Raw genomic sequence first — 15,974 nt, 5'->3', positions numbered from 1 at the left:
TCTCATCCTTTCATCTCTCTTTTTGTATATTCCATCTTCGTAAATAAACAGATAAATCAAATTCGTATTACCAGAATTTATATATTCATACTAAATTCTATAGTGAAAGATTTAAATGATTCGGTATAGGACCTTCTTGCTTTTCATTCTGGCTCATTAGCAGGAAGCTGCTTCTTTGTGATGTACAAAATAACCTTAACAAAAATTTTGGGCATGAACGTACCTTTTTCATATGTAGGGTATAGAAACAAAGCCATAGAAGGTATTGTCTGATGCAGTTTGGTGAAAGATACAACAGTACTATTGGATGCTTTTGTTACTAAACTGCCATTAATAAGTGTATGTGATGCGTCCATGGCATCAAAAGTTATAGACTTTGCATTAGTTTGTACAATCTATCATACATGGCATCAAAGATAGAGGGTTGCAACAGTTTGTATCTGCTAATGCCTCTATTTATATACGTAAGCAAGCAGAGTAGTTGTTCATTAGCAGAAGGTCTGATATCCATGGCACTGGCAGAGTGAACGCAGACAGACATGTTATGTTAGGCCATGGCCCATGGCTTGATCTTAATGGGCTGCCAGGACAGCCTGGAAAATAATGGTACTAGACTGGTACGGCCCATTAACAAATGAGTTGATCTTTTACAGTGTCGTGGTGGCCCATTTAACACCTTTACAAATAAACTTCAAATAATTAAAATTTCAAACCCTCGATCAAAAATCTCATCTTTTCTCGATCTCTGTCTCCCTGTTCCTTGTTTTGGCTCTTCGATTATCTTTTCCAATTCAATTCCAAAGTCAGGTGAATTCCCAATTCCCCTCTGTTTCCACTTTGCTAAGAAACCCTAGACTCATATCCAGTTTTCCAATTTTAATATAAAACCCTGACTTTTCTCGTTTTCTGCTTTTCCTCTCCGATTTTTGAAGCATTTCACCCAAAGAAAAAACCGTAACTCGTCAAATTTCGATTCTTCAATTGCTACAAGATGCCGGCCACCGCAGGCAGGGTTCGGATGCCCGCGAACAACCGGGTGCATAGTAGCGCCGCCCTACAAACGCACGGGATTTGGCAAAGTGCAATAGGTTACGACCCTTATGCGCCCAATAAAGAGGATTCCAAAAATTCATCGAATCATACGGCCGCCAGTGCTGAACCTGAAGGCGAAAACGCCTACGCTAGCTTTCAAGGGCTTTTAGCACTTGCCCGAATCACCGGGTCGAATGCTGATGAGGCTCGTGGAGCTTGTAAAAGGTGTGGACGTGTTGGGCACCTTACTTTTCAGTGTAAGAATTTTGTGAGTTTGAAGGAGGAGGAGAAAGACCCCGAAGCGATTCAGGCTGCGGTTTTGAATGGATTGGATAAGTTGAAAGGCGGGAAAGTGAATGGGAAGGAGGAGGTGGAGAGTGAGGAGGAGGAAGATGAGAGTGAGAGTTCAGATTCTGATGAGGATTCGGAGATTGAGAGGATTATTGCTCAAAGATACGGGAAGAAGGTTAGTGGTAAAGGGAAGAAGTCGTCGAAGAAGAAAAAGACTGATGACGATGATGGGTCGGATTCAGATTATGGAGAGAGAAAGACGAGAGGGAGGTCAAAGAAAAGGAGTGGTAGGAAGAGAGGAAGTAGCAATTCAGATGATGAGAATGAAAGTAGGAGGAAGAGGAGGAAAGAGAAGAGGAGGAAGAGGGATGAATCTTCGGATGAGGATGATGAGCGTCGTCGTCATAGTAAGCGAAAGAGTAGGAAGGAGAAGAGGAGAAGGAGAAGTCATAGGTCTTCTGATGATTCTGAATCATCGGATGTTTCGGATGATTATGGTAAACGGCATCGGAGGAAGAGCCAGAGGCACAAATCCCCTTCTGATTCTGATGTTAGTTGTTCGGATGATTCTCGGGTTGGAAGGGGTGCAAAGCGGTCTGAGGAGAGGAGCAGGAAACGCCGCCACGAAGATGATGAGTAGAGGCTTGTTAGCAAAGGTAATGAATGTTCTCAATCCCTTTTTTTAAACTGTACTATGATCCTAGTTTGATTCTACTTTGTCTGAGCGTTTTTCCTGCTATTACTCGTGCACTATGTGTAAGATAATATACTTAATCTATTTAAGGTGCATTATTTAAGTAATTATTTTTCACCTTTTTGTTTTCTTGAAAGTGATTGTGTACGTGGTAAAAGTAATTCATATTGGCTCCAGTTTATGAAGAATTAGATTATGGTAGTTTTAGTGCTATTGGTTCATTGAAGATTATTTGTTCAGTGGTTTTAGCATGAATGATTTCACAGTTGCACACCAATCTTGGTGTGCTTCTGTTCCTTGGAATTTTAAAAAAATATATATGTAAAGAAAGTAAGTAAATAAAAGAGATGAAGAAAACAGACTGTTTGATGGAGGCTTTACTGCATTAACTGATATGAAAAAATGAATGTGGAATTTTACTTTTGGAGATCTAGGAGCCAGCATGCGTGTGTTAAAAGTGCCTTGGAACAAGTTTAAGGGATTGATTTTCTTTGGTTTTTCATCTCTACTTCCAACAGCCTCTGAGTTGATATTTGTCTTGGCATTGGTAACCTCAATGACTCTTTCTTCCACCTCTCCTCCCACATCTCTAGATCCTTGCAGGGCTTCTTCTCTAATACATTTCCTCTAGTTCTCCTTAATTGCCTTCTTTCCTAGGGTCAGAAGCTTTTGTTGCATCAAAATAACCTTGTGGAAGTCACACTGCTAACTGTGCTGGCATGAAATTCTTGTGGAAAAATTTATAGTTCAGCATGTAGTTTTCTTGTTTTTCCTGTTAAATCCTATTAAGTGCTTTTCTTGCCAGATAAGGTAAATGCCTGAATAATCTTTGTTCACATCATTGTTTTTGTACTTGATTCATACTACTGCAATGAGTTGCATTTCAATTTTTCTTTAAAGTGAGATGTGTGTCACTTTTGAAAGGGATTCCTCAGTTTCTTATATTCTGCAGTTGTTAATTTTGTAGGGATCCAGAGGAGTGGATATGAAGTTTGTGCTGGAAGCTGTTAATGTTTTGGAGGAGAAGATTGTTCAAGTTATTTGTTATTTTGTGTATGGTTGCGAAAATGTTGTAGTTATCCTTTGAAACCAAAAAAAAAAACAAAGACAAAAGACAAAAAGGATGTAAAACAATTTGTGAGTTTATTTGTGTCGTGTGTTTAGTTCCCCTGTGAATAAAGCTGACTTGTTCAATTATGGGCGATTGCTTGTTGTTGCTACGAGATGTGCCTATCCTTGCATGTTTTGCTCATCGGGAATAATTAGTCAATTACTCTTTCCTTTTTGTAGTGCCACAGGGGAGAGTTTTGAGGCAGTGAAGCAGTAAGAGATTTAGAGTTTGAACATAAATTAGAGTTCAACATAACTTCTTGAAAAGAATGAAGATTATACAATGTGTACAGTGTCTAATTATTAGATAATGAGGTGATTGGAGCTTTTTCCCCAGTAATAAATAATGCTGGGAGATCACTGGTGAGTCTAAGAAAGTCGGGGGCAGCCGTTTATTAGAAGATTGGGATGAAACCTCTCAAGGTAAGCCATCCCACAATATGGCAATACACATCCGCATAGGAACCAAGTCTTGAGATAAAAGTTATAATAGAAATAAAGTTATTTCACTTTTAACTCATTAAGTATCAAGGTGAATGAACCATCCTCCACAACAAATACCTATTCAATCGTATTCAATTTCTTAAGAAGAAATCAACAATAACAAATTCTTTCATGAACAACAATTGTCAACCCCCAGCAATATCTTGCCTTTGATCTGGGCAAGGAGAAGCCTATTTATGCAAAAGGAAAATTCTACATCAAAGGCAGAAATGTTTCAATCCCCATTCATGGTTGTTTATTAGCTTTAATCTTGTGTTGCAGCCTGTGAGTTAAGCTCTGCAAACCTTAGGCCTACACGCATTGAGTGCTTCAAGAACTTCTCAGCACATCGCATGACACAGGTCTCCTCTTGCTTCTGCAGAGTCTTGCGGGTAAAGTTGTCCACGCAGTCATTGAAGCATCTCTCAACAAGTGAATTGTACATTCTCAGACTGGACGTCAAATTAAAAGAAATAATTAGATCAGTAGACACCTCTGTGCTAGTAAGGTTCTCCTACTGGACATCAAATTAAATGAAGTAATTAGATAAATAGACACCTCTCTACTAGTAAGGTAACAGGTATGATCAAAAGCACTAATTAACTAGAGAAAGGCTTCTTCTGGTTGACTAAAGGGAATGGGTCATTTAAGCAGTATGAAAAGAGCTTTACAAAGCCTTCCAAATCAAAAGCACTAACTAAATAAAATAATTAGATCAATATAATATGGAGGTTATTTGAACCCCTCCCGCCTCTATGCTTTCTACACTTTCTTTGTACCTCTGCTCCTAGGAGGATATATTACTCTATGTAAATTGTTTTGCTAAACATATCCAGACAAAACCTGGATGCTACAATTGTCTTCATGTCCGTTGATGATGTAAAAAGGGCATTTGCCTGTGTGTTAAAAATGCCCATAATTCTGTAAACCATCACGCTGTGACCCAACCCCAGGTTTGCATTACCATAAAGTGCAGAAACAAATAAATCCATTGTGGTATTATAAGCACTTTCAGAAAAAAAAAAAAAAAAAAAAACTGATAAAATCAATAAATTTCATCTTTATGCAAGGAAAATGCTAATTTTGATTTGGGAATCTAAAAGATCAGCAACCACTAACTAACAGAGCAAGTTAACACTAAAGAACAATTAAGGGGTAGCTACAATCCAAGTGAAGAAGTGTGTCAACCACCATACTCATTCCAATGAAAGCAAATACAATAAAATGCTGGCAAAAATACTAGCAAAAGCATTTAAAAGGGGCTTTAAATGATAGAAATGTAGTTCCCAAAACGTCCAGAGGCAACATAAAAAAGCTGCACTGGTTTTAAGGAGAACATCTCTTTAGCTTCTCATCAAATACATAGCAACAAAACCCAGATGTTAAATGGGTAACCTGCATTATCTAAAAGCTGAGAAGCAAACCCATAAACAAAAATTTTAAAAAAGACCCAAAAATCATAATCCCCAAATAAGCTGAACACATTTCCTAAAGCTAAAGTTCTTAATTAATTCAGATATCTCAGTTGCATCAGTTTGGATTCAGGAATCAGGCAATAAGCGACATTACGGAAAAGAGAGTAAAGTCACCTGTCACGAAACTGGAGGTGGTCAATCATGGCGGACATTCGGATCTTATCTTCTTCAGGGAGACCCTCGAGCCCGGCTAACATGTTCTTGTCCATACTGGATCCTTCCTTTTCCAATCCAACTTCTTTTATAGGTTTTCTCTTTTTGTTCTTTTGAAGGGAGATGAGTAGGGTTTATGGAAACTCGAAAGGGCTTAACTTTCTGTTCTTTATAGTAAGAGAGAAACCCTAGGAATCTGCAGATCAGAAGGGCGTCGTTCCACGCCTACAATGGGCCGTAATTGGACACTCCGGATTTGTCACTGACCCGGTTTATCATGGTGATTTTGGACCCATCTGGTTCGATACGGGCATTTGTTCATCCACCCAAAGCCCAAATGGGCAATTTTTCCACCGAGCAGCCATGGCATGACATTGGAAAATGAATGGGTCAATTTTTTTTAACTTTAAAATATAAGATGTTTTTAAATATATATTTTTTTAATTTTAATTATTTTTAGTTAAAAAAAGATTTTTAGACAAAATTGACTTAATGATACCTCTTCACATTCAAGTTCATATGTTGGAAAAGTATTGTTATATGCCTTGTAAAAAAAAATTATTACACATTATGTTTTTTCTTATGATTACAGTAAACGTAACAAATAAAATAATCCAAAAGCTAATTATCCAAATTAGAAGATTTTGGATAATATCTTTATGTCTAAATCTATTTCATCCCAGCAGTAAGGTTGACGTAAATAATTACTCAATAAATCTTCATTTTCATGTCAAATTTCTTATTGATTTTAAACTTATCTTTATCGTGAAAATATTTAACTTCAAGAGTTTATATCCCACTGAAATATAAAAATAAAAGAACAAGTTATATGTGATGTTTGAAAATATTGTTATTACATGCTATGTTCAAAAATATATTATTACAGTTGAAAAAAAAATTATTATACATATATTTACACACATATTTAATAATAGAAAAGAAAAATAAAACAACTTTGCAAGCTTGTAAAAGATGTTACACACCAAAATTTCATCAATAAATGTTACATGCCAAGGTCAAAGCTTCAGCACAAGATGTTACACACCAAAATCAAAACTTTGCACGCCAGAGGTTAGCACCAGATGTTATATGCCAAAGCTTCTTTCTTCCTACTAATATTAAATACCAAGGCCCAAGCATGACTCACAAATGTTACACGCTAGATGTTAACACCAAATATTACATGCCAAAGCTTTCTTCTTCCTACTGATATCACACATTAAAACATGAATCATTTAATTTGTTACACGTCAAGGCACATTCTATCAAACTTGAATCACTGAAAAACTCAACACCAATAAACCTAATAATACCATACTTTTTGATCTATAGATCGACGATGATATGACGAGAATACTAGAGATAGATAGATAAAAGGTTTTATGAATGTAAATTAATAAAATATATTATTACCTTTCAAATCATACTATATATCAATGGTGATGTGACAAGATGACAAGAGATAAATAGAGAGATACTGATGGTGGTAAACTTAGATCAACAATGATATGACAAGAAGGCGAGAAAGAGACAAGAAGAGGATTTTATGAATGTAAAATAATAAATATATTGTTACCGTTCATATCATGCTGTATATCAATGGTGATATGACAAGATGACAAAAGATAAATAGAAAGATGAGATGATAGTAAAATTAGAAAACGCTGAATAGTGAGAAAGAAAAATGAGGAGTTCAACAGACAAATGACAAGAGAAAAAAATGGAAAGCATTTAACTTGTCTGAAATAGTTTTAAAAGTATTTTTGTCATCTCATGACTAAAACTAAATAAAAACAATTAATTTTATATTAAAAACTATTTCTAAAATCAACTTAATCACCGTTTCTCACAATTTTCTCAAAATGAAAACTCCAATCTTCCTATCCACTACTAACCAAATTAAAATATTTCGTAACACTATCACTTGTAGTTATGATGGTATACTAACAAATCACAATACAGTGACTTTGTAGATTAGGTTGAATTTTATGTGGGGAAAGATGTGAAAGTGTGTTTCACCACCACCACCTCCACCATCAAAAGAATCACCCGAACCTTCCTTCATCCCTCTTCGTAAACTTGACCCCGGTATTGATGATCAATACCTTCATCTTATAAGTGTCATGTAAGCAAAATCAAGATCAAACCACAAATATTGATGATATTGAAACCGGGACAAGAAGCGAACAACAGCAGCAGCAGCAGCAGCGATGGCGTCAGGTAGCCACAGAAAGTATTCCAAACAGTTTAATATGATAAAATTCAACAGGGAATTACCAGTCCAAGTTGCAGAAACTGTGCTATACATATGCTTAGAGGATTTCCAGGATGGAGGTGACAATGGGATTTTCACCAGATGCAACCATATGTATCATAAACACTGTATTGATAAATGGTTGCTGGAGGAATGAACGCTGCCCTCCTTGTCGTGGTCCTATTCGTAGTACACCAAATGGCTAATTGATTAACAACTACAATAACCTTTTAAAGGGCATGTCAATATATTTTCCTTGCTTTTCTTTTTCTTCCAATAGAATCATCCTGAGAACTTAAATTTAACTTTGATTTAGATAATACTATATATGGACAATCTTTGTTAATTAGTTATAAAGGAAATTAATGACCACATTGTTTGCAATATCAATGAACGACCAGTACATAGCTAAAGCATGCATTGCCATGCCAAGAGATAGAGAATTAGGTTTGCATCTGTTGTTGGAGTATACGAAAATGTTGAGAGTAACAGTTTTGATTCCTAAACTTATATGTAGCAGCAGACTGAGCGGCATTAAGAAGCAAATGTGAGGTTAGGATAGGGGATGATCTAGTTTAACAATTGGCTCGTGATCATTATTTTTCAATCCAATTTGGTACACACATTATATTCCAACTTAAAGTAAAAGTAATTAATTTCAATTCAACTATATATATATATATATATCTTCTCTCTTTGATGGCAAGAAGTGCATAATACAAATATTAAATGTTAGCTAATAATTTGACAATGATTATATATTAATAAGTTACCAATTGACAGGCCAATCACCATGCAGGTAGGATTTTAAGAGCTTGTCACATAGTTCTCAATACCTATCAACTAGTGCAAGTTAAAATATTTAATTTTGATAAGAGTCCTGTTCCAACCCTAATTAATGCGCCACATTTGTTACAATTTACATTTGAGTTGGTTTCTGATGAATCCTTCTAGTATTTCAATTTAAATAAAAGTTATATTTCAGAAGCTGAAATATATATATATATTTATATATGAAGCAGATGAATAGATGACGAATCCATATTAAGGTTTTTCAATCATGGCAAGTATTGACCTGAGTTCGCTCGGCTACTTTGCAATTGTATTACTTGCGGTAATAGCAACTTCTTTTATTTTCTGCTGCGCTGCCGTCATTAACGGCTGTTTTCCGAAACCACCCCAAAATACCCAAGGAAGGCAACCAAGAAATCCACAGCAGGCCATGCCCAGACAGCGTCCCTTGCCACGGCAGCAAATTTTGGGGACCGTCGTCACGTACGAGAATCATCAAACGGGGGAAACTTGTGACGATTGTGCTAAAGTTCGAGCAGGGGGATCAATGCAGTGTTCTTCACAATTGTAGACAAATGTACCATAAAATTTGTATTGACCTATGGCTGGCAAGGGATCAACATTGCCCCCTCTGCCGTGGTTCTCTACGAGGCTCAGGGTCAAGTCATCAGCCACCGGCAGTTAATTAATGAAAGGATAAGTATTGATAAAATATATGGCAAGAGTTTAATCTCTTGTTATGTGAAATTAAGCCTAGTTTCAAGTTAATTTTATTAGCCAGGCAAGTTATGGCTGGGCGAAAGATTTTGAAAAGGTTTGGATTCCCATTTTAGTATAGATTGTACAAGAAAGCTCCAAGAACATGTTTATGATTGCACATGAATTTAGAATTTTTTGATAATCACATATGAACCTTCATATATGTAATAGGTGTGTGTCAGTACTGTGTGTTTATCTTAATATTTGTAAGCCTAATTCATCAACTTGGCTTAGGACCAAATCCCTATAACGGTCCTTAGCATTGGCCTGACTTGAATCAGAATTCCTCTCTTGAAATCTTTCTCTTTAATCATGTCGTTGCCGTCAACTTTTGCCCTCAATTACTATACTTGCAGTTTGGTGGCTGCTAGGCTACCATTCTGTTTTCAGGGAACGTCCATGTCGTCGTCCTCCCCAAGATATTTGAACCGGGAAGCCACTGGAGAGGCAGCCGGCTTCAATGCCAATCTTGGCGGGGACCATTGTTACCTACAAATCATTGTAGGGTTCTTCCCATGACCTGCGTGGAACCACCCACTCAGATTGTAGGCATGAATGGACATCTTCTGCCCCAAGTTTGTGCCCCTCTCTCTGCCCCGTTGCATAATTAACGTTGACGTTAAAATTCCGTTGGAAAAATTCTCCCAACTCAATATCAGATTTTTCTGTCCTCTCTTGGTTTGGTTGATGATGTGTTTTTAGAGTTTGGTTGCTTCAAATCTTGGTTGAAGTTAGCGCACTTTCGCAGTTTCAGATTGGGTCTTCTGATTTTTTGTGATTGCCATGTTGATCTCTGCTATTTTGACTTGTCTTTTTTATTGCTGGGTTTTATTGCGGAAGTCGGCATTGCCGCATGGTTTTTGTTTGCAGCAGTTATTTGGTGTTCAGGTTCTTTTTGGGATGGTTTTATCTTTCTGTTTCAGTGTGATGACTGATGCTGGCTTTTCTGGTTTGATGGAGAAGCTCAGTTTCTGGTTGCGTTTGTTTGTTGGTTGGTTGTTTTAGAGATTTGTGTAGCTATGCACAAGTTTTTTAGGTTACTCCCATAGTTTCCTTTTTTGTTTTTCTTTTTTGCTATTCCATGTTATTCTGCATGTTAGAATTGTTGAAAACTTATGCTAAAAGTTCATTAAGTCTACAATTAATGTATAATCTATACACAACAAGAGAAATATTTGAATTTAACAAATATAATCATTTAATTTATATGTTTCTAGACAATTTTTTCTATAAATACGTCTTTCCACACAATCAAAATGGAATGCTTGCAAGTTAAAAGAATTTTCTTCATCATTTGTTTTTATTTTAATGAAGTTATAAATAAATAATACGATATGTATTTTATATCATTCGCTCCTATTGAATATCAAGCGGGGTCATCAACCCAAAACAAATCATCCCCTACGAATTATAAACTGATTGGGCCGGGTGTTGAACCACCTAGCTAGCCCAGTGTAAATAAACCTGCGTTTAAATTATTTTTTAAAAAATAATGTAAATCCTAATTCATGATGGATTTGGTTTTCGACCACAGGCGGTGATGGATTCATATAAAAACCGAGAACAACAAGCACAGTTCAAACGACTAAAGGGGAACCTTCAGTAAGTTTTCTTAGCACACTTGAATCAACTCTTCTCTCTCAGCAGCACTCTGCGAGATTTTTCTCAGGAAAACCATGTCCATGCCACCAACTTCTTCAAACCCTGGCGATAATGGGGAGGCGGCTTTCCTAAATATTGTTGCAATTCTATATATGATCGCTGCGTTTCCAATAATGCTCTTTATAGGTTATTTCTTAAGGATTTGCTACGTAAAAATCTTCGGGGTACAGCCACCCCTAGACATTGAGATGGGGCGGCCAAGCTATCTCTCTCAAGCCGCCATGCAAGGCCAGCAACCGCGGCAGCAGCAGCAGACTCCAAAGCGAGTCCCGGCCGGGACTGTTGCTACGTACAAGAATATTAATCAAGAAACCGAAGCAAATTGCACAGCCGACGAGTGTGCGATGTGCTTGGAAGAGTTCATTGACAGGGATCTTTGTAAGGTTTTATCCAAGTGCAAACATATGTACCATCAACGGTGCATAGATCGGTGGCTGCTAGACCATTCGCATTGCCCGCTTTGTCGTGGTTCTGTTCATGGCTCAGGATTAACTCCTCAAAATACAGGCACCGCTTGAGTTTTTTTCAAGATTCTTTGCGTTATGTAGCGACAATCAATTTGTAATATGAATTTCGATTTTCAATTTAATTCAAATTGAGGTAAAGCGGATTGTAATTCGCAATATACAAAAACTCTAATAGAAGATCTTCACGTAGATTGCTACTTTCAATTCAACCTGTTTTGTGTTGCATCGTCATGCCCTAGTTAGGACCTTTGCGAGTCGGCTTAAGCCATGCAAAATAAAGATATCAGACATCGACCCAATTGAATCAGCTGAACCCTACCCAATGACATATCCTTACTAGAAAGGATGCATGCAAAAAAATTTTTTCTCTAATTAGCAAGCTAATAATTTTCTTTTTTTTTGCTTAGATTATACTGTAAGTGTTGTGACGAGAGGGGCTCAAAATTCTGCCTATTACATTAAGTGACAATTCAGTATTATTAATATTTAGCTATAATATTTTTTAAAATTTAAATTATTTTTTATTTTTTTATTATATTTAATTATATCTTAAGTCAAATAAAATGATATCAATTATTTTTATGCTAATATAACGTTGAGATGGACCTACTGACTTGTCAAAGTGAGATTATCACATGATTATATCAGTATGTCACATCATCAATTATAACAAATTAATATACTACATCGACACTACATGAACATACATACAATGATAAGCATTATTTTAATTAATAATTATTAATTAATTATTAATTATAAAATTTTATTTAATTCAAATTAAAATTTTAAAATTATAAATATTATTTGAATTTTCTTAAATAATTCAAAAAAATTTTAAGTATTACACTTAATAATTATCCCAAATAATGCCATAATTTCTTAATTTTTGAACTTCCACCTATGTTTTTAAACTTTGCCATGAAAATTGAATTTCAAATGATGCATTGCTTGAACATGAATGTCTATCAAGATACCAATTTTTTTATTTTTTTGAAAGGCGTATATCAAGATACAAGTTAATTGATAACTACTTCAATCCAAATTGAAATCCTTTTCAAATAGAAACGTCTAAATAGTGGCATAAACAAAAGATGAAACGAAATACTTTAGCTACAACATAATGGGAGTCTGAAGTGTGAACTCCATTATAATAAACAAAATACGCCATACATCAACCTCTTTACACCGACCAAACTTTCACGCTCTTTTAAGATTTGGTCCGCGATCGAAGCCACTAAAGAACCAGTGGAACAAAAGGCAGACCGCCCCAAGCCCCTTTGCTCACTCAAAAGGTAGAAGTACAACCTTGGCCCAAAAAAATATATTGATTTTCGAATAAAAGCTACCTAGGCCCGTTACTTAAAAAGTTAGCCATTGAATCAAGTTTAAATCAGTACCAACGAAAGGTGCATAAAAATCAGACAAGAAGCTAAATAAATCATCTGCCGAACGGTGCAAAATCTCATCGAATCTGCAGCCACCGACTTTTCCAACTTTAACCCTGACCCTTGATCAATTGAATAATTACATGCCTCGTGACCTGCCAGTATCACCCATAAAGGTTAGTGGCCAGAACAGTTTTCCTATTTTCCAAGTTATTGTTTTGATAAATGACATATCCTATCCCTGGAGGTAAGAAGGGGATCTTACTTGGATCAGTGGAGGTGATGACACCCGTATGATTGAAATCGCAGTTGAAGTCATGGCGGCCATTGGCTTGATAGTAAGCATTCATTGCGTACGATGCATGTGACCGTACATTGTTGGGGTTAAAGCAGGCCCCACCTGCTTGGATTGGTCTACAATCCAATCCGGTACTGCACACGTAATCGATGTTCGCCTGTAGCGCCGCAACGGTGGCGTCTGATTTCGGCACGCACCATTTCCCTGAACCAGATGATGGTGCTGTGGCCGTCGGTGGGGCCGATGCTGGACCCAGCCCCTGCATCACAAAAGGAAATCAGACGGTCCTGATTGGTTGTTCAGAATTTTACGGCAATCAAAAAATAATTGTAGCTTAGTCCCTGTTACGCAATGAGAACAAGAAAGAGCGGGAGATTTTTCTTTTCAATCACCGGAATTTTGTAACCGAAATACCCTTAAAAGTAAACAATAAAAGTATATCAAAAGAGGAAATATGATATTAGGAGGAGGGTAGTTCGGTCACAGGACAGCCAAAGCCGCGTACGGCTGGTCGACAATCAAAGTCGGCTACGCAATTATAGAAAGCTGCATCTGTCAGAAACCAGAAACATAAAATACCAACACTTTACTACATTTATTGGAGATCAAACCAGTTACTTGCCACGTGTATGTAAGGATTTTGAACCAAACATCAAACTCACAAAAATCGAACACTTAGCAGAGTTGTACTGGATAATTAAGAACCCGCCCATTTGGTAACCGTGATTAGGAAGTTTAGGAGTTCGGTCCCATGAAGCAAAAATGAAAGAAATTCCTAACTTACAGAACTAGCCTTTAGTGATTAAATAATTACCTGTTCATTACGGAGAACGCCCACATTGTAAACCGGGGTGAGATCGGGTTTGAACAACCCGAAATTCCGCTCCGAAACAGACTCCTTCAGGTTCTCGTTGAACAAAGAGAAAATGTAAGTCTCGAAAGTCCTGTTCGGCATCAAAGGAGTCCCTTTACCAGAGTTCACATGCTTCACGAGGTTCCCATTAAACGACAAAGCATTCTCCAAACTCACACCGGGTTGACCCGGATCACCCACCGAAGGCCACCCGGTTTCAGCCACCACGATTTCCACATCCCCATACCCGACCCGTTTCAGTGCTGAATAAACCGCGTCCAGTTGCGCATCAAACATGTTGGTGTAGTTTATCCCGGTAACCGCGTCAAAAACGCCAGCGTTGGGTTTAAACAAAGCGTAGTTTAACGTTTGAGGCTTGAAGCCGAAGTAAGGGTATGGATTTACCATGAAAGGCGATTTTGTTTGCTTGTGGAACTCCAAAATCGGCGCGAAAATGAGCTTGTCGTATCCTTTGCGGAACTTCCCCGTACTCGGCGGCTCTGACGTAGACAAGATCCCCAGTGAATGCGGAGTCGAGACTTTGATGCTTGAAGCGTTAGCCATGTCGAGAGCCGATCTGAGAGCTTTCATGGCGGGTAAAAGGTGAGCGATGAGGGATTTATCAGACGTGGCGAGGATTTCGTTCCCAACGGCGATGTATCTGATGATCGTTTGTGGGTGATGCGGCAAGATGTTATCGGCGATCCAGGATTGGGCCCCGGGGAGTTTAGCGAGAGAAGGGATGTCCCCGTTTCCGACCGTTACAGTAACGGAAATACCCGTGTTGGCAAAGGCTTTGAGGATGTCGGGATTCGCGTCGAATATCTTGACGCGGTCGATGTTTGTTTTGGTTTTGAGGAAGTTTGCTACTTGTGGCGGAGGTGGGAGGTTGTCTGCGACAGTTCCGTAGTTGACGCCGATGGAGTAGGCAGCGGTGGTAGTGGAGGAGAAAATGGTAACGTGGAAAGTGAATAAGAAGAAGAGCTTAGTTGCAGAGAGGGTTGCCATTTTCTTTGCTCTTACAATGGGACAGTGAGTTAGTCAAGTGAAACAGAAGCTTTGCTTTAGTCGTATTACTTTGTGAGGTGTGGACCGCGGAGTGTTAAGGAGAAAGAGACAGGGTGGGATTTTGTGTTGCGTGATTTATGATATAAGCGAAAATAGGTCTGTGGGGCCCAGACTATATGCTTGATCAGATGAGTGGGTTTCTTTCGATTTTGGCATTTTTTATGATAGTGCTCTGAACGCGTTAAATGTGATCAACATGAAATGTACTTAGATTGACTTATAAGAGACTATCAGACTACTAAAACAGTGGCACGTGTCCTTATTGATTGATGATCAATTTATGTTATTTCTTCAGGTTACCAAACTTTCCACATTGGATTTAATATGGTTTATTGCTTTATAAACAAGTTTAGGTAGAGCGTGGATTTGGGGTATCAAAATTAGGATTACATTATTTTAGACATTGATGGTGAAAAAAATTCTAAAGTGAAATTAGATAGTTATCAAATATGTTTTTAATAATTAATTTTTATATAAGTATATTTTAATAAGACACCTTTTAATCTTTTAATTTCCATTATAGACTTCAAAATTTAATTGACAGATAATTTTTCAATTGACAAATTTCATCCTTACCACTTGATTTGAGTTGTGATTGTTCAATTGACTTGGAGTTTTGGTTGCTTAAAGTTAATTATATATTAAAAATTTTAAAATAGATATAGACATATTACATATTGTTGTAATTTTTTATTTGCAAGGTTTTCATATATATATATATATGTTCTATCTATGAATGTATTAAAACTCATTTATTGTTTTAAGTGGAATTAATCTTTAGTTACTTTAGTTTATTTAGAGCAGTAAATGCAATAAATTTTGTATTTACTTGAAATTTGAATTTTAATCGAATTGACTTTTCAATTACTTCTGTATTACTCTCTAATTGATATATGGTTCATGTACTTAAGTAGATATTGAGTATTATTTATTGAATTTAAGTGCCCTTCATGTCTTATATAATTATACCTTTAATCAAGTCTATATAAGGTATTAAACATCTTTATTGTTAAAGTGCCCTCAACTTAGCACCTAGCACTAGGACTAATAAGAGCAAATACACCGTCCTAGCAACATGCACGTGTTATCATAAAATTATGACAAAATAATTAAAAAATTGAATAAATATTTTATTTTTTTATGTATTCAATTAAATATTTTATTTTAAAATATATAATTTTTGTTAATTAAATAT

The 15,974-nt window shown here is 36.7% G+C and overlaps 4 protein-coding genes across 5 annotated transcripts; 2 read left to right on the top strand and 2 right to left on the bottom strand.

Moving 5' to 3' along the window:
- Positions 1–702: 702 nt before the first annotated feature.
- LOC18590689 (CAX-interacting protein 4) lies at positions 703–3,214 on the top strand. Of its 2 annotated transcripts, XM_007016354.3 has the most exons (3): positions 714–807; positions 933–1,979; positions 2,985–3,214. In XM_007016354.3, exon 2 carries the CDS (start codon positions 992–994, stop codon positions 1,961–1,963), a length of 972 nt encoding a protein of 323 aa, XP_007016416.1. In that variant the 5' UTR covers positions 714–807; positions 933–991; the 3' UTR covers positions 1,964–1,979; positions 2,985–3,214. The 2 variants fall into 2 exon arrangements, with proteins under 2 accessions (XP_088666066.1, XP_007016416.1); XM_088809940.1 differs by having other exon boundaries at positions 703–1,979; positions 2,970–3,214.
- A 397-nt stretch (positions 3,215–3,611) lies between these two features.
- TIM9 (Tim10/DDP family zinc finger protein) lies at positions 3,612–5,405 on the bottom strand. Its single transcript, XM_007016353.3, has 2 exons — positions 5,200–5,405; positions 3,612–4,062 (listed from the first exon to the last, which is right to left on the bottom strand). Exons 1-2 carry the CDS (start codon positions 5,292–5,294, stop codon positions 3,876–3,878), a joined length of 282 nt encoding a protein of 93 aa, XP_007016415.1. The 5' UTR covers positions 5,295–5,405; the 3' UTR covers positions 3,612–3,875.
- Positions 5,406–10,719: 5,314 nt separating this feature from the next.
- On the top strand, positions 10,720–11,223 carry LOC18590686 (RING/U-box superfamily protein). The gene has a single exon (XM_007016351.3). It carries the CDS (start codon positions 10,720–10,722, stop codon positions 11,221–11,223), a length of 504 nt encoding a protein of 167 aa, XP_007016413.3.
- Positions 11,224–12,280: 1,057 nt separating this feature from the next.
- LOC18590685 (Glycosyl hydrolase superfamily protein) lies at positions 12,281–14,815 on the bottom strand. Its single transcript, XM_007016349.3, has 3 exons — positions 13,673–14,815; positions 12,826–13,117; positions 12,281–12,715 (listed from the first exon to the last, which is right to left on the bottom strand). The coding sequence occupies exons 1-3, from the start codon at positions 14,717–14,719 to the stop codon at positions 12,561–12,563; spliced, it is 1,494 nt and encodes a 497-aa protein (XP_007016411.3). The 5' UTR covers positions 14,720–14,815; the 3' UTR covers positions 12,281–12,560.
- Between the last annotated feature and the right edge of the window lie 1,159 nt (positions 14,816–15,974).

Source organism: Theobroma cacao, chromosome 9 (assembly GCF_053813885.1).
Source record: "Theobroma cacao isolate CCN51 chromosome 9, ASM5381388v1, whole genome shotgun sequence".
NCBI classification, from domain to species: Eukaryota; Viridiplantae; Streptophyta; class Magnoliopsida; order Malvales; family Malvaceae; genus Theobroma; species Theobroma cacao.
The sequence above is the reverse complement of the archived record's forward strand: the minus strand, read 5'-3'. Positions and strand labels throughout refer to the sequence as shown.